Here is a 23,401-nt window from a genome sequence, read left to right as displayed (position 1 = left end):
AAAATTATTCTCAGAAATCCATTTATTATCTAAATTTGGAATCCTTTTACAAGTTTCAGGTGAACTAGATCTCGCAATCCTAGGACTGAGGTCTGAGAAGTCATCTGTAGCTGCTTTATTTTTGAGAGAAAAGAACCCAGCTTATTTTCAGAGCTCATTTCTCAAAGAATGATGTTAAAACTTCTCTCAGTTACTAATTTAAATGATTAATCTGATTACAAGCAGTTCATAAACACTATCTGATACAGTAACTTCTTTCCTCATCATCCAACATTAGGAAATACTCCTCCTTAAACTCATAGCGCACCTTTGCCTTTAATTTCTTTTCACTGAGCAACTTACATCATGCCCCTGCATGCAGTGTTTATCCTTAGGGAAGCCACATTATAAAGTCCCAATGCCTGGACAGGCAGGTCACCCAATCTATCAGAGAGAAAGGCTTCAAAAGTATGTAACTATTAAATTCTAGCCAAAAGAACAAAGCAAAGTCAATTATCTAAAATTAAAATAGACTTCAGATCTGACACTAATAAATTAAAGGACATTGTGTTCAAAAGAAATAGAGCTTGAGGGAGTCTCTAGACTTTTTTTTTAAATCTGTCTCTGAACTTTTTAAATAAAAAAACTATGAATTATTTTCTGTGCAGCTATTAAAAATAAATTTATTTACTAACATGGAAAGACATCCATGATGAAGTGTGAAAAAAGCAGGCTATAAACAGCAATTATTTTTATCTCATTTTTGTAAAAAAAGAAAAAAAGGGTCCTCTGACACATTTTTTTTCTCCTTTCAATTTTGAGCTCAGATCCAGTGTAGAATCCCTTCACAGTTATAAAGGTAAGTAGTAAAATTTTTTTTTCATCATTGCTCAGAGCTGATTAGCCTTTCATGTATACACATTCCCCCGATCTCATTAGCAAGTCCTCTGTTATCCACTGTCATCTTTATAAATACATACACATATCCCTCAGACATATGCTCTTACTGTTTTAAATTATTTTATGCTTTTGCTTCTCAGACCTACAGAGATCATGCATCAGGTAGATGGGAAGGTATTCTGACAGTCAGATCTGACTATTTTCATCAATGAGCCACTTCACTAAGAGCGGATCTCAGAGAATCTGACACATACTCTTATACACAACACACACACACCAACTGGAAAGATACCCAAATTGCTAAGAATAGTTTTCTCAGAGTATAGGTTACAAAGTGATTTTTACTTTTTTTCCTTATATTTGTATTATATGATTTTAAAAAATTACATTTATATTTAGAAAAAAGAACACCATTTTCTTTTGGAAAAATGTCAATCTACTATAAAAAATTTAAAAAAAAAGTCCTTATTTTCTTAAACTCTCCTGCAAAGTACTAAAAACACCTCCTTGTACCTCACCTTATCAGCTCTAGTTAAAAACATTAATTGAAGTTACTTCAAATGTCAAGAAAATTCTCAATTTCCCAGCCTATTTTTTATTAATTGGGTCTTTGATAATGTGCAAGAATACTATAAAATGACTGTCTTCACTTTACCAGCTACTGGTTTCCCAAATACCAAAGTTAATGCTTGGAACTGTATTTGGAATGCAGAATTTTCCTGGAGGAAAAACTGGTTTGGTCCTATTTTCAATGTTAAAGCAAAATGTGGGCTTTGGTATACTCTGTGCGTTGTTGGGTTATTAAAAACTAAAGGCAGGACTTTGAGTCGACTATCAAACTCTTAACCTTATGCACAAGCCCCAGGATGGGAGTTTTAGCATTCCAAATTTAACTCAAAACAAAAGGCTTTGCTTTGAGCCCACAAATGCTCCTTTCAGTTAGAAAAGTGCTAATTTGTCCAAAGTCACACAATGTGTTCACTCATTTTCTTGAATATGACTCACTCAATAATCTGAAACATAATGACTATGTGTTTGCAACAATTCAAAATAACTGTAAAATGGCTTGTCATCTGAACTCTGAATTAATTCAGAGGCATCAGTTACATTTTCTGAATTTATATTTTATAAATGTAAAGCAGCTGAGGCTGCATATTTAAGCAGGGAAAGAAAAAAATTTAATTGCCAACTCTGCCTTTCTTACTATTTCCTTAATGCTCTCCCAAGTCTCTTGTGGTTAAAATTATTTTAACATTTAGAAGTACAATTCAAACCACAGAAGGTAATCAATGAGAAAAAGATGGAGTGAGTAATGACAGACTTCAGCTTTAGCTCTACCAAATCACACAGGGTTTGGAAACTAACAATGAATATCTATTGGACATCAAATGTGTGCAAGTGACCATTATATGGATTTTAGAGGTGTTCTCAAATTGTGACTCCTGGACCAGAAGCACCAGCATCCCTTGGAAACTTACTAAAATTGCAAATGATCACTGCCTCCTCCACAAATCAAAGTATGTTGGGTGGACTCCAGCAAATGGCAGTTTAACAAAACCCTGCAGGTGATTCTGATACATACTAAGGTTGAGTATCACAGCCATAGAATATTAATGCTGTAAGAACTATACCCCATTTCATTCACTTACAATGAAATGCTTAGGATAGAATATATCAAAAAATATAGAAAAGATTTACTTAAGTATATAATGTTTCTTTCAGATTAGGATATAAAATAATTATGTAAGGATCTCCAATTTCATATCCTTTAAATTTCAAAGTTTTACAACAAAAATTCATGGCTTTGTCAAGAATGCAAGAGAGACAACATTCAAGAGAAAAAAATGACAGAATTTAAACACAGAATGATTAACTGAAGAATCAGTAATTATCATAGAGCTCAGAAGCCAGATCACCAACTTTCCAGTCATTCTTGTATTCTACTTATTCTCCCTCTTCCCAGACAGAGAGCAGAGATAACTATTTGAAACTAATGTGCCTATGGAAACCCAATTTCCAAGTTACGTCTTAACTTAGAAGGGATCATCACCACATGCTTAGATTAGTGCAATAAATACCTAAGGGTCACCCTGATTTAAGATGGAAGCCTCTTCTCCCCTCTTCTATTAGCATCTGCGGAATCATTCTTAAATACTGTAGCTGTCCCATGTACTTTCTTGGCTCAAAACCCTGTAGTGCTTCACTACTATTTACTGAAGAGGTTGAGTTACTACCTCCAGATGTTAATCTAGTTAGGGAATGCAAATGAATGAAGAATGTCAGTATTAATGGGCAGGAACGCTTTTCACTTACCACAAAGAAACATACGCATTCCCATTTTTGTTTTCCTACTTTTATTAGATGTCTACTGTAAGAAATTCACAGTGAAGGCCTGGTGACAAACAGTGGCACTTGGGGCTAATGTCCAGGAAACAATAGTATATGTGGGAATTATGGTAAATTAAGAGCCTAGGCCACACCAATGCCAGCCACCACCCCACCCCCTGCCCCAATCTAATCAAGTTGTGTTTTGCCATGTAAGAATGAGGTCCCAGTGCTACCAGAATTTTCAATTTTTGAAGATGAGCCCAAAGTAGGGATTTTTATATGAAATCACCCAACCTAAAATTCTGGCTCAGATGAAAAAAAAAAAAAAAGAAAAAGAAAAAGAAAAAACCCCACTGTGGTCCAAACAAAACATATAAAAATAGCTTGTGGGCTGCCAATTTGAGACCCTTAGTTTGCAGCATTAAGTCCCTGCTCTCCCGCCTTGTTGTCTGGTATCTTACTATAATAATAACAATCCCCACGTTTGGGCAGCATTTTATACCCTTCAGTAAATCTTCATGCCTGTTTGATCCTCTTAACTGTGAGAAGTAGAAAGGATATGAGGAAGCAGGCCCAGACAGGCTAAATAATTTGCCCAACATCACTATTAGTAAAAACCTAGGCCTTAGTTTTCTGACTCTGAAACCAGCACGCGTCATTGGCCATTTCCCTCCCCGTCCCTTCTCCTGTGTGTGTGCTTTTGCTTTGGTCATGTCCTCATGTAGAAACACTATATTTTCTCTTTCTGCCGACTTCTAAGCCTTTCTAAACCTTATCATGTTTCAAGACCCAGCTCATGCTCCACTGCCTACATAAAACCTTCCTCAACTGGGTCAAGCCCTCAAGTTTTCTTCCTTTTGTCTGAACTTCAGTTGTTATTATTATGGTCAATAACTTAGAAACTGGCGCTTACCAACAGTCTTGAACCTAAATTATTTCACATCCCTTCACATCAGCTCATATTCCAATTACTTTCTAAGCTCTCTGGTGATGGGAACATGTAATTCATCTTTTCTATTCCACATAGTTCCCAGCACTGTGTTGGGATACAAAAATGACTGTTTAATGTTTGCTATCTTAAGACAGTCTTTTGAGGAAGAGAGTTATAATGATAACACTAACTTACCAGCCTGATGTTGTCTTCTGGACGGAGTAATATGAACATTGCTTGGAGATGCTGTTGGAGATCACCTGGTGAAATTCAGGAAACCAAGGAAGATTATTCTTCACTGTAATGTCAATGGAGAGTACTGCTTCTAGCTTAATGAATTGTATAAAAGAAGGTTCTGGCTCAGTGAAGTACTCTATTAGACACAGAAATTAAGTGAGTGTCTTAATGACTGTTGACTTCTTTTTTAAGGGAAAGAATGGTAGACTACATCTCTACACATTCACTTTTAGTCTGTACTACATTATAAATTGCTTTGTGTTGGTCTTGCCTGAAATGCACTTAAAACCAGTCTCAGTTTTGTACTATGGTGGATGCTGATGGGAGTGATGGGGAGATCTGCTGGGCAGAGGCAGCACTGCTGAGCTTTCAGGTCCATTGGAGGGAATCTTGAAAATGGGGTGTGTGGTATATAGTGTTAGAATTATCCTTAACTTTAAAAAAGTTAAGAATTTTGCCATTCCTACCTCTGTAAATCTTTAGTTGCACTTAACCCAAAAAGGTAAGATTCCCCACAGTATAATGTCTACAGCTTAATATAATTCTGACACAGTGCCCGATATTAAAATGACAGTACTTACTAAAGATAGCAGATCCCAAGGGATATATACTTCACTGCACGTATTATTAGGTGTTTTAAAATGGCTAGCCATTATTTGAATACTCACTGTCCTAAACTCACATTGTATAAAACTAAGTTGAACTTTTTTTGTCTTAAACTATTATAGATTTAATCATATTCTCAATTCTATACTAGGAAATATGAGGCTTTGGCTAGTAGGAGATAATTAGTTAAGGTAGTCATACTTATGATGACTGGGGAACAAAAAATACCACTTCATTTCTGTTAATCTGGCCCTTTTATAAGAGTCTAAAGTGATTGCTATAGCCACCTAATCAGGGATGCCAGCATAACCTATTCTAACATTGATCTTGGAATCCACTACATAATCGTCCTCCAGGTAATTTCACAGCTGTTAACAGATGAAATACTGATATGTATAAGAAGTGGTGAGAGGCAGAAAGAACAAAAAGCAGGTTGTCAAATGTGTTTGTCTAAAGGGTCAGCAAGTCTGAAAGCTTTTTCTTCTTTTTCCCCCTTATCCTTCTCTTAAAGAACAGTTTTCTTGCCTTTTTCCTCATTTCATTTCTGGCTTCTGACCAATTCCATGATTACAGAATCTTTTTTTTTTTAATTTTATTTTGGTATCATTAATCTACAGTTACATGAAGGACATTATGTTTACTAGGCTCCCCCCTTCACCAACTCCCCCCCACATCCCCGTTCACAGTCACTGTCCATCAACATAGTAAGATGCTGTAAAATCACTACTTGTCTTCTCTGATTACAGAATCTTTTGACTTTCAAAATTGAAAGGAGAATCCCCATGGTTGGCCAGGTCCCTTCTACTACATTCCAAACCTAGAAACAATCTAAGTCTCATGTAAGAACCAGTGGGGCTGACGGGTATAAAACCAAGGGAAATGAAAATGTATGTCCACACAAAAACTTGTATACAAATGCTCATAGCAGAATTATTCATAATAGCCGAAAGCTGGAACAACTCAGATGTCTATCAAGTGATGAATGGATAAGTAAAATGTGGTATATCCATATGTTAGAATATTAGTCATAAAAACCAATGAAATGCTGGTACATACTATAACATGGATGACCCTTGGAAACATTATGCTAAGTGAAAAGATCCTGTCTCAAAAAGTTGTTTATATGATTCTATTTATATGGAACACCCAGAATAGGCAAATCTATAGAGACAGAGAGTAGATTAGGGCTGTGAGGCAGGGTGGGAGATATAGTGACTGGGAATTGGGTTTCTTTTTGGGGAGTTGAAATCCTATAACATTAGATTGTAGTAATGGTTGCACAATTCTGTGAATATACTAAAATATCACTGAATGTATACATTAAGAGGGTAAATTGGGTAAATTATATGATACATGAATTATATCTCACTAAAGCTGTTACGAAGAAGAAAAAAAAGAACCAGTGTGAGGAGTTACAAGGTACAACTGAGTTAAGCAGCTTAGGCTTTAAAAAAAAAATTATATTTCCTTCTGTTCTATCAAGACAAATTACCCGAGGGAAAGATTTTCAGGATACAGAACTTCTGGCAGAGAACCATTTCTGGACAAAAAATAGCCATAAGTTTCTACTCCAAGCATTATTGGCCAAAGATACAGCTCACTTCTTTGAAGATCTAGCAAAAGTAAGGGAGCCGTACCCCTACTGTGAAGCCCCATATGTGAGCCAGGTATGTCGAAGCTCAAGTCTGTGAGCAGTGAAAAGTACTTTCATGAGCAAACAGAGTATTTCCTTCTACTGGGAAACCTTAAATGAGAAGTCACATTAGACTTCATTAGAGTATTTTTGTTATCTTCTTATTTTTACAACAAAAATTTATTGAACATCTATTACAGGTATAAAGCATTTTGCTAAGTTCCAGAAAAACGGTCAATGAGAGTAAAACACAAGTGATTACAGCACAGTACAATGCTTTTTTTCACTATTACAGAACTGTTGGAGAAATAGGGATGAGGTAGTCAGTCTTTTAGGCAAAGAAAACAAGAAAAGAGTGGTGGTATATAGAGCTTTACCTGCATGCTTGTTGCGTCTGTGACTGATTCTTGGTGTGGATGAGCCATTTCCCCGTGGTAGAAAAAGGGCAGCACCTTTGACAGTTAGAAAGCTCTCGCTGATGCTACAAGGACAAAGTCAAAAGAAAATAAATTATTTAAAGAAGGAAATCAAAGGGTAAGGTGAAGACCCACTTTGGGATTATTCTCTTTCCCCTTTCAAAACCTAACTTCATGGGATGAAGTAAAAATAAAGTCAAGAGACTTTGGTTACTCACACAATCCTATCTACTTTAGACAATTTTTCTGAAACAAAAATTTAATATTTGATATACATTTTGTGATAGCAGTTAAGAGTGAAGGCTCTGGAAACAAACAAAAAACAAACAAAAAATAAGGGTAAAGGCTCTGGAACCAGACTGTCTGAGTTTGAATCCTGGCTCTGCTATTTCTTACCCAGGTGAATTTTGGGGGGCCTTAATTTCCTTATTTGTAAAACCGCAATAATCAAATGAGGTTGTTGTGCAATCAGTAAGAATACAGCTTCTTAGAGTGGTACCCTTAATAAATGTCAGTTATTGTTAGACCTATTAGTATAACAATATTAGTCTATTTTTAGACCTGATTAGACCTATGGCTATCAATAATGATGTTTCAAAAGTGTTCTAATCAGATGTGAAATATGTTACAATACTTAGGTACTAATAATTTGGATTTTGCAGATCCAAAGTTTGCAAAAACAAAAAAATTTGTAACACACAACACCACCTTTAAGCGTTACTCAAAATTTTACTTTTACCCTGGATTACTGTCTAACTCCATACACAATATTAAGTGTGAAATCGATTAAAGACCTAAATATAAGACATGAAACCATAAATTTCTTAGAATAAAACATAGGCAAAAATCTGTTGAACATGAGCATGAGCAATTTTTTTCTGGACACATCTCCCCAGGCAAAGGAAACAAAAGCAAAAATACGCAAGTGGGACTACATCAAACCAAAAAGCTTCTGTACAGCAAAGGACACCATCAACAAAACAAAAAGGTAACCTACAGTATGGGAGAATGTATTTGTAAATGATTTATCTGATAAGAAGTTAACATTCAAAATATATAAAGAACTCATATGCCTCAACACCAAAAAAACAAATAACCTGATTACAAAATGGGCAGGGGACCTAAACATTTTGCTGAAGAAAACATTCAGATGGCCAACAAGCACAAGAAAAGGTGCTCCACATTACTAATAATCAGGGAAATACAAATCAAAACTACAGTGAGATATCACCTCACACCAGTCAGAATGGCCACTATCCAAAAGACAAGAAATGGCAAGTGTTGGAGAGGACATGGAGAAATGGGAGCCCTCCTATACTGTTGGTGGGAAGGTAAATGGTGTAGCCAGTACAGAAAGCAGTGTGGCGTTCCTTCAAAAAGCTAAAAATAGAAATACTATGCAGCCCAGAAAACGCCACTCCTAGGAATTTACTGGAAGAAAACAGAATCTCTGATTTGAAAAGACATGCACCCCTATGTTTATTGCCATATTATGTACAATAGCCAAGATATGGAAACAACCAAAGTGTTTATCAATAGATGAATGGATAAAGGAGATGTATACAATGGAACATTATTTGTACATTATAGTAATTGTACATATATACAATGGAATATTATTCAGCCATGTAAAGGAAAGAAATGCTGCCATTTGGGACAATATGGATGGATGTAGAAGGACTTATATTAAGTGAAATATGCCAGGCAGAGAAAGACAAACACCATAAGATTTCACTTATATGTATAATATAAAAACAAAGCATGGAGAAAGACAAGTACCAAATGATTTCACTCATATGTGGAGTATAAGAACAAAGGAAAACTGAAGGAACAAAACAGCAGCAGAATCACAGAACCCAAGAATGGACTAATAGTTACCACAGGGAAAAGGGACTGGGGAGGATGGGTGGGAAGGGAGGGACAACGGCGCAGAAAAAGAAAGGAGGCATTACGATTAGCATGTATAGTGTGAAGGGGGGCATGGGGAGGGCTGTGCAACACAGAGAAGACAAGTAGTGATTTTATAGCATCTTACTATGCTGATGGGCAGTGACTGTGAAGGGGTATGTCGGGGGGACTTGGTGAAGGGGGGAGCCTAGTAAACATAATGCTCTTCATGTAATTGTAGATTAATGATACCAAAATAAAATAAATAAATATAAATAAATAAATAAACTAAAAAAAAAAAGCAAAACAGAATGAACAAAACAGACTAAACTCACAGACACTGAGAAGTGACTGGTGGCTACCATGGGGAAGGGGTTGGGGTGCATGAGGAGGATAAAGAGGCATAAAAATCTCAATCATGATATAAATTGATCACAGGGATGGAAGTGCAGCATGGAGTATATAGTCGTGGTTCTGTAATATCGTTCTGTGTTGACAGTAAATGTACTAGTTGGGGTGAGGATTTAATAACTATATTTCAATAAAAAAACTTTTTAGAAGAAAATGAAAAAAATTTTTATTTTCACCAACTTGCATTCCCACATGCATTTCTGAAAAGGAGTAGTACACAGGAAGTGTGTTTAACCCATGGAGTTCCCTCCATGTTAACATCATTGCTCATGTAAGTGATAACAGAGGTAAAGAAATACTGCTCAAGACAGAGGCTATTCAAAATAGAATTACTAGTGGATATCCACAGAAAACAAAAAACATACCTAAATCATTTCGTATCAACAGACTAAGACTTTCAGTGTTACCCACAGAATCTGAAAAGGATAGAACTTTCAAATCACTAAAAGCAAAGTTTAAAAACACATAATGGAGTATTCCGAGTTTGCTTTTAAGTATGCAATTCAGGGTTAGCTAATGTATTGTAAATTATACTGCCTACTCAACATTTCCACTTGGAAATCTAATTGGCATCTCAAATTTACACTGCCAAAACTAATCCAGCAAACCTGGTCCTTAGCTTCATCCACCCAAGTTGTGTGGGCCAAATATATAACAGTCATCTTTGGCTTCTCTTTTCCTCTCAAACAATATATATCTAATTCTTCAGCAAGACCTATTAGCTTTGTTTTCAAATACATCTTGAATCTGTCTACTTATCTCCACTCTAGCAAAGGTCCATGACACCATCATTTTTCATTTAGACCACTGTTAAAAATGCTTTCTAAAGGTTTTTATAGAAAATTACAAACACATAGAAAAGTAGAGGGAATAATATAATGAACCCCCATATCCTCATACATTTCATAATAAAGGCTGAAAATAAAATAAATAAGAGCTCAAGTGTTTAGCTTGGACTTCAAGTCCCTGTAATATCTGATAGTAAGTCACTTCTCTGATCTTGTACCATCTTCCCTTTTGTTTACTATGATCTAGTTGCACTGGCTTTCTTTCTGTTTCTTCTATATTTCAGGCTCCTTCTCAGGGGCTCTGTGCTTTTTGTTTCCTACTTGGGACACTTTTCTACTGGCCTGTCACTATTTAAGTCATAGCTCCAGTATCATCACCTCTTCTTCCATTCCAAACATACTCCATCCTGTTGTTCTGTTTCCTTCAGGCTATTTATCATATACTAAAATTATATTTATTCACTTGTATACTTGATTGCAGTTGTTTCCCTACAACAATACATAAGCTCCATGAAGAGCAAGTATTTTATTTTATTTAACACTGTATCCTCAACACTACTGCCAAGCACTATTAGTTGCTCAATAGATATTTGATGGATGGGTAAATTCATTCCAGGGTTCCACCCTGTTATTGCTCTCCCATCACTGTAGCAGGAATTATAATTTATGATAAGTAAATAGAAATTTTGTAATGTTACATGTAAAAAATAATTGTCATAGAACCCAATATATGTGTCAGATTAATGCACTGCAAAATACAACTGTCTGATGATAAGTTAATTGGTAAATGAAATTAAATCATGTCTGTAATGTCAGTCATTTACTCAATTTTGTCCTTTAATCAAGTGGCATGAAGTTAGTAAATCTTTGAGGTAACTTGCCAAATAGACTGGAACATGTCTTCTAAAAACAAACCTAAGACTCCACAGATACCACTTAAAAAATTTGCGTGCTGGCTGGGAGGGGCTGCCTTTGCCTTGTTTTGTTTTCATCTTTAAATAAAGCATTGAGCTCTTGTGGTCTGTTGCAAAAGTCTTGTCTCTTGTTACATTCGTGGTATGCACGTGTCACCCTGCTGTGGGTCACTCTATTGCACCCACATTACGGGAACAACCTAAAACAAAATGTCTCAGTGGCATACACCACAGACAGGAAATGAAATTCACACTTCTGCCAACACAGCAACTGTCTGCTTTACTAAATTAAAGGCTAAATATTCTACGTATCACCAGGCAAAGTTACAGCTGTGGGCACTTCAGTCTCCAGTAAACAGAGTGGTCTCTACATTTACAAAAGAAGTGTATTTGTTGAGGGCTTAAAACAACCAAGCATACTTTAGTCATTCCTTTTGTGAGACAGAGGTAGGTAGGTTTCTCTTTGACAAACACTAAGAACTAACTTCCTGGTTTTGGGGGTTCCGTAATATTGTTCTTAGATACACTTGTTGTTCATGCTTTAAACCATGTCTAAATGTGTTCTTTAAAATGTATGCAGTGCTTTTCACGAGGGGATGGTTAAGGCAGAGGACAAAGGCCCTTGGTAAACTCAATGCCACCTGGAAAATTTCTGATTACAAGAGAAAGACCAGGAGTCAAACTCACATATGGTATAAGGGAAAAGATGCCTTTCTACTTGAGTCTTTTACACTAATCTCAATAAACTCTTCTGATAGAATAAAATACACAACAGATCCAGCCAGGCCGGGAGAATGCCCTCCTGGGTATGTACAGGCTTCCAGGGAGTCATAGCAGACATACTCTGAATGGTGACCCCAGACTGTGACTCTCCAGTTATCACAAAAGTGGCATAAACTGATGGTCACAAGAGGACAATGAAAGTGTGCCTGATTATAAAAACCCTTATCATCATTTAAAAAAAGTCAAGCTCTATAAATGTTATCAAAGATGGGATGGTAGCACAGTGGCATTGAAATGCAAAAATAAAATTCACAACCAAGAGTTCTGTAGATCAAATTCAACCTGAAGATTAAATGCTTCATTTGCATATGAAGAAAATTTTATGTAAATTTAATCATATATACTTCACTGTAAGGTAAAAGCTTAGTTTATTTTGATGGGATTCATTTATATACGTATTAGTCTTCTGAAACATCTGCCTGAAGTTCGATTGACATAGAGTTGTTCTCTAATTAAAAATTTAGAAAGGTGGGTGAAAATTACCATGTTTTCTAAACTGACCAGTTCTCTAGAGTATGGTCCAGAAACAGGACTTCTCCAGTAAATTTTATGGACTCATCTATATGTGATTACAGATGCCTAAGTTAAACATAAACCCAAAAGGACTTAAGAACCCCAACATTAAGAAAAACACAAGATAAAGAGAATACCATTCTTTCTTGATCTAAAGTTGGAAAGTAATTAGCTGCTTGATAAGAAAATGCCATGTAACAGGATCATCTAACAGAATGACACAGAAGTTCTCCAATCTTTATCTGAATACAACTAAAGAACATCTATTTCTCTTTTGCCAAAAGATCACTTGCTCAACAAAGGGAAAGCCATTCCTAGTTAGATATATGAAAAGAACTAACAATAGCTTACTTGACTAGATGCCTACTGTGTGCTAGGCACTGAGCTAAACACTTTACATTATTTCATTTAATCTTCACAACGATCCTATTGAATAGGCACCAATTTTTTTAACCTCCAGTTTACATGTAGGAGATTGAGGGACCCAGCAATCATGTTACTTGCCCAAGATCTACAGCTAGTAAGCCTCAGAGCAAGGATTCAAACCAATGTCTGACTTGACAATTCATACTCTGAATCACTCTCTACTATGCTGTTCTAGTTTTGATATGGTTTATGGAAGCTGAAATAGAATGCCTTCCCTACGGAGCTTTTCAACAGGACAGAATTTAAATGTAGAGTACAGGAGTGAGAGAAAAGGACTGAGATAAATCCAGATCTCAGCTCCTCTTATTCGGAAGATTACACTGAGGGGAATGAAGGACAAACATCTGGCTGAGGGATGAATCCAAATGGGCTGAACAGGAAAGAAAAGAACTATAACTTCTGTTGGGAATAAGTGTAACATTTCAGTCTCAGAAATGGAGGAAAGAGTACTCTGCTTTAAATAAATTTGGGGAAGCACTTTGTGCCAGTCCCTCTTGGTCAAAATAACTTCCTAAAGCCTGAGATTTGTAACTGGCAGGTTCTTCTCAGGCAAAGTGTAGAGGAAAAGGTCAACTAAGGGAAGAAAAATACTTAACTGTTCTGAGGTTGAAATAATCTGTGAGGAATGTGGCCAGGGTGATCACCCATGACCAGCAGGAAGGCCAAGGAAGCAAAACAAAGCAACAACACACCTGGCCAAACTGCTGCATGTCAGCTGGACAGACATCCTTGTGTTTTACATGAATCACACAAGAAGAAATGGATCACTTACTATGGGTAATCAAGTTTCAGAAAGTGGATGTAATATTTTTATTTCAACATGAAAATGAAGAAAGTAGATTTTCATGTTTATAGTGTTTCTAATGAGAAGCTTTTGAGTTTCATATTTCTGCCTGAAGCCAAAATTTTGTAGGTAAATTCTTGTGTAATACTGACTGCATGCAATGTAATTGTACAAGGTAAGATGGTTCGCATTTATATAAGATTCAAGTACACGTAACCTAATCTGTTATATTTTTGTCTTTAAGAATATTCATGTAGGGGAAACATTCATACACATTTCACCCTCCTAATATTCTTCCTTTCCTGATAAGCCTTCTCTGCTTATTTGGTTGTTTAATTTTAAGATTCAAGGTACAACGGCAGCTTCTGTCAATATCCTAAGTGGAAAAGAGTTCATGTCTCTACTTACTGTGACCACGTCACACAGAAAGGGAGCTTAATAACAAAAAGCTTCAAATACCAGATCAGAAGCCAGAGGACTAGAAAGCTATCAATACTCGTGCCTACTGAAAAAATGTGGCTAAACCCAAAAAACAGGAAGGACAAAGTAACTGTGCCTCGATGTATGAAAATATGGCTGCAAAGTCAAAAGCACACTTCCAGGTACTGAGAAAAGTTTGATTCTGTAACCCTAAAGGAATCTAAGATTACAATGGGAGAAAATCCAATATGTAGTATTCTCCCTAAAAACATTCTCCACCCCCACCCCCACCCCCATTCTCACCATACATGGTCATGTGTTCAAGTGACAAATATTAGAATGGCAACCGATACCTGAGACCCTCTCCTCCAGGGCATAAACTCTCAGACACATGCTTATGGATGCTGGCAGCAGGATTATTTCTCTCCTTATCAGCTGGCAATCAGAGGCTGGGGTATATTATTAGACCAATTATTGGGAAAGTAGAGAAGAGTTTAGGACTCTAGGTCTTACTCATTAACTACAACCATTGGACCATTTGAGATTCACTTAATCTTCCACTTAACACTCTGTTGCACAATGCCCAGCCCAGCTACCCTCAAATGCAGCTGTTTGTTTTTCCCCTTTCCTACTTTTCTACAATCTAAGAAGAAGGGGGAAAAAAAGGTCTGTTTGTTCAAGGCTGAGGGACAAATTCCATCAGGACTAACTTCCCGATTAGTTTTTCCCTATAGACCATAAATAGGAAGAGAAAAAAACCTTAGAAAATTCCTTTTGTTTTGTTCATTTTGAATGTTCATCTGATAAAATCTTGTAACTATTCCATTTTTGCCTCAAACATGTATATCTTAGAAATACTCAGAAAGAAATACAACATAATATAAGATCAACAATTTTACCATTAGCCATACAATTTAACTTTCCAATTTCTATAGATTGGAGCACATCTGAGTTGACATTTCCTGTTTTTGGCTGTTCAGCAATAGACCTCTCCTTCCTAATCTCACCCTTGTCTCCTTTTGGGGATTCCCCCCAAATGTGTATGGTCTTGATGGCCTCCAACTCTAGAACTCCAAGGGACTTTGCAGGAAATTGGCATGTGGTTTAGACCTGGGCAGTTGGAAACTCTCCCCTGAATCTTATGCAAGTGACACAAGGGAGTAGGGATAGCAAGGGATGGTCACATTCATGGTGGGGAGAGTGGCAAGGTACAGACCCTGCTTTCTTGACCTTCCTTGAATGCCTTTGGCTCCTGTTCTCTAAGTGTGGTCTTTTAGTGTCCCATCCAAACAAATAATTTGCTTAAGATAGTTAAAATTCATATTTGAGCTTGCAAATGAGAATCTGATACATCAACTGAAGTTCAGAGAATTTCATTACTTTCCCCAAATCATACAGCTAGTCAGCAGTGGTGCCTAGAAAAAGCCTCATGTCATCTGATATCCAGGGTGGCACTTTATCATTTATCCTGAGTTAGATGTTACTAAAACAGGACATATCACTGACTTAATAATTGGAAGCAACCAGCAGTTATAAACACATCTGGTCAGTTCATCTAAAGAGAACAAAGGCAGGATTTCACTGCAAAGCCTTGTATGAATTTTTTCTATTTTTCACAGCATCCTGAAGATGAAGTTTAGGTCTGAGTTGGGAAAAGACTTAAGACATATTCCCATGAGGCAAATACTTTCATCTGTTTCTTAAAGTTGTTGCTTCTTCTTTTAACAAGTTTATTGGATATTAAACATTGCCTTAAAAAATACCAAAAACTAGACAGATGCCAAAAATAAAAAGGAAGATCATGGGCCTAGGCAGGAGGGCAAGAAAGTTACAGTGGAAAAGAGGTGGTGTCTGCTCAGTTCTTGGTTCCTCTTCAGTCTCCTCTGAGAGCAAGTCTGTCTTTCTATAGACTATCTGGTCACACATCCCCTTAACCTCCTTTGAGGTTTTAAAAGTGTTTAATTTTTGGTTTGGATTTCAAAAGTGCTACCAAATCATGAAAGGTCAAGCCTGGAGAGCCTTCAGAGAGGGACTAGGCCAGGGCTCCAACTGGTAATAAGGTACACAATCTAGGAGACCAGCACTGATGTAAAATTATTTCAATTTCTGAATACATTTGAGAAGAGCACACACTTTCCTTTCCCATTCCTCTAGGCAGCTACCACTCCTGGACTTACGCTGAGTAGTTTGGCCCCAAAACATTTTTTAGTTTGAGCTTACATTCAGAGACTAGACCTCATGACACTATTGCTTGCAGCCTTCTAGTCTCTGTTCATTTGCAGCAGCCCTTGCAAGCCTCGGTCTTGGCCTCGTCTCCAGCAGCCATCCCCAAATACCGTAACCTCTGCCCCTCAGAAAAACAAAAACAAACAAAAGCCCCCCAAAAACTATGTGCCTATGAAGGTAGTGGGTCTCAGACAACTTCCCAACAAAACAAACCCCAGTCCTCATGGTTACTGACAGTGGTCAGGAATCTTGTTTTCAAAAAGGTCCTTCTCAGAGGAGAGGAGAAACTGCCTCTGCTCAAAGGAGCTCAGTTCCTTCACAGGTTGAATTAACAAACTTTCTCAGTTCTGTGGCCCTAAACTCTAGACTTTAATACTTTTCTTTCAAAAAGGTAAAGGTTAAAGGCTAGACCAAAAAGAAAATTACCTGAACAGTTCTTTCTCAGTATTATAAAATACTGGATGTATTGGTTACCAAGAGACAGGACCAACTTTACATGGCACCAAATTTAAAATAGGTGGTGACAATAAGCAAAACAAAGCAAAAGGAGATTAACTCAGAAAAACTGTTTAGAATTTGAAAAATAATTTATTTTGCATGATTCAACACATGCCTTTCCAGGTATTTAAATACACCTGCAGAGGGAATTTAAGTTGGGCTTTTAAATCATTTGGCCAAAATGTCCAAATCCTGCTTTTAGACTGTTTCTCTTTCACCTTTAAGCAAAGCCTCTTATGAGGCTCACGCTATCTTCTGTTTTTTGATGCTGTCACCTTATGACATACATCCTTGTCACTATCTTTTATTTACCCCTTATCTTGCTCAATCTTCTCTTTTACTCTGACTCTTATTACAATCTTAAAGAGATTCCACTGTTCATACACAAGAGCATCCAACAGCTTTGCCCCCCAATTTCTAATGCTCCTGATATTCAAAGACCTTCACCTAGTCTCCATTTAGATTTCTAATTCTCAGAGACCCTTTGGAAGGCATCAGAGCTCGATGGACTGGATTTCAGAAACCAAACTCCTACTTTCTGACTACAACCCCCTCTCTGGTGACTCTCCTGTGTTCATTCTTTCATCAACCAGAGGAAGACTCCTACTCTGATTCCTCAATTTTTCTAAGCCATCAATCTCTTTCTGGCTTTTTTTTCTTCCTTCCACAGCCAACTTAGTCTCATGCTATATTTCCTAAAGGAAATCTGTCCTCTTTGTCCCTGAGTGCCCTTCATAATATATACTGCAGCTTAAAATTATAGGAATATGAGGAGTTATTATTATCTGCCTGAGCAGTGAGCTCTTTTGAGTGGGAACAGCTGCCTTGTCTACTGTTATCTAATGTCTAGCACAGTGCCTGACACTAAGTGAATGTTCAATAAATATATGCTGAATAAATGAAAGAAAGGCATCCCGTTGCTGAAGGAGATGATGAAATCATGCCTCCGGATGCCACAGCACATTTATGGTCTCAATGGCAAAGCTGTCAGAGACAATGGCAGCAATACTGAGCTGACTCAGCAGGGCACTTAATGCCTTCAGGCAGTGCCCCCCACTCCCTTCCCTTCCTATTCCAAACCCTCCCCATTCTCCTCAAGTCCCAGCACAACTCCTGCCTCCTTCAAATCTCCACATTAGCCTGGTCTTCTGTAACATCAAGTAAATGGAGGTTAGTTGGTGTGATTTCTCCCAATAACTCTCACTTGCAGACTGATCTCCTTTCTCCAATCTGTGAAGTCGATACAATCAGCTGTCAAAAGTCAACCTTTTTTGGCCTGTGTCCTTGACCCCACTTCATCTAGTTTTATCAGTCCTCTCCCTCTCTAGTGACTACTTCTCAGCCTAGAAACATGCTCAAGTTCATTCTCTCACATCCTTGAAACAAAATCCTTCCTTGATCCTGTGTTCCCTTTTAAGTTCTCTTTTATTACTAAAATTCTTTGAAAGGAAGTCTGCTGTCTACTGAGCACCATCAAGTAAACTCAGAGTATGTGGTAATGATCATTTATTGAGCACCTAAACCCTGTGTCAGGAATGATGCTTCGTGCTTTGCAATCACTACCTCACAGGGATTCTGAAGAACAGAAGTCATCCTTCCCATTTCACAGATGAGGAAACGAAGGTTTTGAGATAATTTGTGTGAACTTACAAATTACACACCAGTATGACAAAGCAGGGATAAAAATTTAGGCCGATTTCCAAGTTTTTTGTTTCTGTTTTTTACACTCCACTCCAGGCTTCTTCAGCAGCCTGAGTTCTTTGCCTGTTCAGTATAGTGTGGTCCCATTTTGGCCTAGCCATTGGGGTACCTAATAGGTTCTTAGAATTCTCAAATATCAGAAAACCAAACCTTTTTTTTTTAAATTGAGTCAGCTCAGTGCTACTTTACTACAACCTTACAAGTAATTCTCATAATTAAATGGCCAGAAAAATTTAATCCAGTCTGTAAAACACTGGTCTATCAATTTTTCCTTATCAAACCATGTCTTCTACAGTTGTCCTCTACCTCACCAGGCTAAGAAAATTAAATAATTTGTTAACAGGCACTCTTTAAAGTCCCTCAAAGATACTAATTCTCAAATATCAAACCAAGGGTAATAGAGAAAGGCATGGCAAAGTATATGTTGAATCTGCTTTAAATCTACCGTGTGGTTTGCTTTGCTATCACTGCACTGTCTGACTTGTTAAAGTCCTTGGGAAAATCCTTATTTTCATTACTGTTTTAATGCACATTACAGATCCTCTTGGCCCTGTGCTAATGTGTAATGAAATCCAGGAGGGACACTGTTGCCAGTGCTTAAGTTCTGACACTTACAAAAGCAGTTAACTTTTGTAAAATGGTAATAATAATGAGGATGATGAAGGAGAAAGAGCAGGAGGAGGAAGAGGATGAGAAGGAAAAGAAAAACAAGTGACAAAAGGCAAAGTTCAAAGGACAATTGAAGGAGCTGTCAAAGAAAAGAGATACCAGTGGCAGTCTCCGGTCTTAATTAACTCACAGTTTTTAACCAACCTGATGTTCATTGCGTCCTGCTTCCCCCTTACAGAATCATTCCACAAGTACATATGAAAAAATGACTTCACTGGTTCCTTGGAAGTTTAATTTATTGAACTTTCTTGATGCCTGATCTAATATTTAATAGTTATTTTTCAAGTTCACTAAATGCACATTTTAGATGAATTTATGAAGAGCCAATGACCCACAACACTTTCTTTCCTATTTTCCAGATCATATTTATAATAAGTCAGAGGGCTAGGGACAAAAAGATCATATAGCACAATTCTGTAATACTCTAGAGTGTAATGTGAAGCAATGAGAATTCCAAACATTTTAGCTAGGATTTGGAAAAAGAGGAAAATATTCAAATCAAAGTGATCCAAGAGTATATTTAAATTTCATATGTGTTTTAAATGTGTTGGAGGAAAAAAGTTAAAATATCACATATTTGCTCTAGTGTAGGAACAGACACTGCAGTACAATCCCATACCTGCTCTCTAGATTGTTTTTACTGGTTCAGCTAGGTCCTATAAACTACCTCAAATGGCAACTCAGGATGCAGGAAAACATAGGGAGCAAAAAGAAATGATTTTAACTGCCAAAGGCAAAATTTTTGTGCAATGATTGGAGGGAACGCTGCAATCCTAGGGAGGGTATTTCATCTTTTCTCATGGCAACAGACAGCTAGCGAGGCTGTATGCAAGTCTTGCAGACATCCTTAGTCATCAGGGGTCCCTGCACACCCCAGGGGCCCACCCTTTAAACATTAAACACAGGGGACCACAGCTTCTCAAAGTAAGGTGGTTGAAGATATTCAACCTTTAACCATTCTACCAAAACAAGAAGACGTGGTCCATTTTTGCCCTTCCATTTTGTCAAACAAGAAAGGAAGAATAATGAAAAACATGGATGTGGCCTTATTCACCATTAGGGGGAGGACAAAAGGTGAGACTATACACAGCTCTTGGTAAGGCAATGACCAGCTACAAGGGAAGCACTGCTACCAACAAGATGAGCTGCATATTGGGAGAATCAAGGCTTCAACACACAAAGGGCAAAATGAGTATAGTTATGTATTTTTTTTTCTTACGCTGTATGAATTGGTAAGCTTATTTTACATTTAAACCTATAAATAAGCTTATTTATATTTACTACGAATACTGATAAATGGACTAATTTGTGTTTTCTATTTACCTTGCTTTTATTTTTCTTGTTTATTTTCTTTCATCTATTCAGGTAAAGAATATACTATTTGTTTTTACATGCTTATCTTAAATTTAGTACATATGTTTAATGCAGAAAATCAATATTTCTGCCTGTATTTAGTGTGGGCAAAGTAATGTGTCTTGAAAGTCATGTAATTTAAAACAAAAAATCTGACATACATAATGTTTTATTTTTAAAAAATAAAGGTTGCATGTCAGCTAGAATACTTGGGTCTAGGAAAGGAAAATAAAAATTAGGACTGACAAAATGCTGAGAAGCTGCAATGCCCTTTCAGTAACTCAAGACCAAAAACCAAAAGATGATGTCAGAATCAGGAAAAAATAGGGAAGCAGCTATATGACACAGTATCTGAACTTCTGCTTAAGAAAAAGGACAGAACCAGGCAAAAAGATAAGCATGTGAAGAATGGGAATGTAACATGGCAGGAGTGGAAATGGTTATTAGTAAGGAAGTAGCATTGTGGGTGATTGATTTTTCTTTTTGCAAATTTCCCTTTAATGTTATATTATGTTTTCAGTTTTTAAAAAGGACCAGAGAAAAAGGGCGGGGAGGGGGGCAGTACAGGAAAACACATCGTGGGAACAGAGTCAAGCACACAGATGTTTTGCGTAAGCTGCATTTTCAGAGACATCTGCCTTTGTGCAAGACTTGAAAAAGTAAAGCTGTTGTCAACAAGTTCTCTGAAGTGAGGGGTGGGGCCTGAGAGAAAGTGAGCTGTGAAGAAACCAACAGCTAGAACCCTTAAGGCTGATAAACACATCGTTTCTTAGATTAAGTTCCTCATTTATGAGCCACTTCTCTGTCCCAAATGCTTTGCCATAAACAAAGTCATTGACTCAAACACGGAGGACACAAGTTGCCCATGTGTCTCCACTCAAAGTGATTGAGGTTCTTTGTCTGCAGTCCCACTCACCTACTTGTAGAGACAGCCCTATCTGTGGTAGAAGAGACAGGGCACAATCAACTGTATAAAAATCCGAGCGGGAAGTAAGCTGTTCTTCTCCCGTCTGGTTCCAATTCTAAATAAAAATGTTTACCAGATACAGAAAAACTCATGTAAAAGCAAAGATAATAGATTTGTTCATCTGTTCTAATGCCTTGCTTCCAGTGTATGCTGAACTTTATTTATGTTAAGTGAGATGAATATTCCTAGGTATATAGTTTGCTTTTTCGTGTAAGGCAATGAAGGTAGAATGCATTCACACTGTTTTATATAGTGCCCAGTCTAACACTGTTCAGAGTATTAATAAATGTGATCTGAAAATGACAACGGGGATGATGCTGAAGACTCAATAACACTTCAGGGGGTAAAATTAAGTATGAAAGTCACTGTAAGACCTCTTCTCTGGTGTTCATGTGGCAGGTATGTATGCCCATATATCTGTAACACAGACCACAGAGAGAAGCTGCCTTACATGTGCTTGTCCGCAGCCTTCAATCATACCTGATACCACTGGGGAACTTTGTACTGGCTAAAGAACTTTTAACTTACTTGCAAAGCTTTTACATGTTCTATCTGGTATTCTGACTTGAACTTCTACTTTCTAAGAAGTTGGGTGTGTTGTATGGGTTATTGTCCTACATCTGCAAGTTGACTACAAAAGAGTTATAAACCTCTTTTCATGCATAATACCATCTTCTCCATCTTATACAAGCTCTCCTTATTGCTAACATGACAATGAAGCTGATAATCTGTAGGTTTATTTGTTAGGATAAAGCTACCCAAACTGACAAGATAAACTTATTAATGTATGGTGAAAGAGTGGAGGGCTGTGGTAAAAACGGGAAGTAAGAAAGGCACAGATCTGAAGGGTCTTATATGATTTGCCAAAGAATTTGGCATTCCCTGAAAGATACCTCCAACTATGGAGAATGGATTGGAAGGAGTTGAGACTTAGCAATAAGAAGATATATTTTACTTCAGTATTCCAGAGAAGAGAGAAGGGTAGTCTGATCTAGGCTAATGGGAATGAAGAGAAGATGGATGAATATCTTGGGGATATTTGTCTAGTTCATGTTTTGGTGAACTAGACAATTTTTTATTTTTATTTTTGGAAAAATATCATAAGAAATTTCCATAAAGAAATTCAAATTGTTAAAAAAAAGAGAGAGAAAAGCTTTGATATGTGCAAATTCCTTGCATTCAAAGAACATCTTTTTCTTTGTACCTCCTGACTCTTCAGACAGATCCTTTCCTTCAACAATTCCAATGCTTTAAGACTCTCAACCATGAGGGTCAAAAAAGAAGTCTGTTTACATGGTCAGTAACTTTCATACCACTTGCTTTTGTCCAAACTTTTCTCAAAATAATCCCCCCCCTCCCCCACATCTCTACATTCTTTTAAATTATACTTTGTTAACACTTAGATTTGGAGATCAAATTTGCCTTAACCTATCTGCTAGTTGACAGCCAGTCATCTTGGACAAGCCAGGGAACCCCACAGGCAATTGTTCCTCATGTCACTTCGTTATCACACATGTCTATATCATTTCCTGTCAGGCACCAAACTTCCAGCATCAAGGAAAAACAGCTGAGGAGAATGCTTTTACACAAAGGACTTCCTTCTTCCTTATCCCCTATTCAACGGATATGACAATATACTGATGATATTGTGAGGGCTCAAGTTAAATACAGATTATGCAGCTAAATTTTAAAACCACCATTTAAAACCAATCAAGAAGCAAACTTAGCTGTCTGAATATAGTATGAGCCAGATGAATCAGAAACCTGAAGCCAACTTTGGTCCAAAAAAGGCAAATGAGTTTTACAAATTCATCTGTATTACATTAGAATAGGACATGAGTATCTCAATCACAATATAAGTCACAGGAATGGAAGTACAGTATGGGGAACATAGCCAATGGTTCTGTAACATCTTTCTATGCTGACAAATAATAACTGCACTAGTTGGGGTGAGGATTTAATAATGTTGGTAACTTTAATCACTGTGTTGTATACTTGAAACCAATATAATATTGTGTATCAATTGTACTT

At 37.1% G+C, this 23,401-nt stretch overlaps 1 protein-coding gene and 2 non-coding genes across 8 annotated transcripts in view; all 3 read right to left on the bottom strand.

Moving 5' to 3' along the window:
* SSH2 (slingshot protein phosphatase 2) overlaps positions 1–23,401 on the bottom strand; it is a 306,049-nt gene that overhangs the window by 64,006 nt on the left and 218,642 nt on the right. For all 6 annotated transcript variants that reach the window (XM_073235066.1, XM_073235067.1, XM_037022734.2 and 3 more), the window contains 2 exons: positions 6,992–7,095; positions 4,334–4,398 (listed from right to left, as the gene is read on the bottom strand). In XM_073235066.1, coding sequence (XP_073091167.1) covers positions 4,334–4,398; positions 6,992–7,095 — 169 coding nt within the window. The remainder of the gene's footprint in view (positions 1–4,333; positions 4,399–6,991; positions 7,096–23,401) is intronic.
* Positions 798–871, bottom strand: LOC118973259 (small nucleolar RNA U2-30). Its single transcript, XR_005062517.1, has one exon. It is a non-coding gene; the product is annotated as a small nucleolar RNA U2-30 (small nucleolar RNA).
* On the bottom strand, positions 1,014–1,093 carry LOC118973260 (small nucleolar RNA U2-19). The gene has a single exon (XR_005062518.1). It is a non-coding gene; the product is annotated as a small nucleolar RNA U2-19 (small nucleolar RNA).

Source organism: Manis javanica, chromosome 4, assembly GCF_040802235.1.
Source record: "Manis javanica isolate MJ-LG chromosome 4, MJ_LKY, whole genome shotgun sequence".
Classification (NCBI taxonomy): domain Eukaryota; kingdom Metazoa; phylum Chordata; class Mammalia; order Pholidota; family Manidae; genus Manis; species Manis javanica.
The sequence above is the reverse complement of the archived record's forward strand: the minus strand, read 5'-3'. Positions and strand labels throughout refer to the sequence as shown.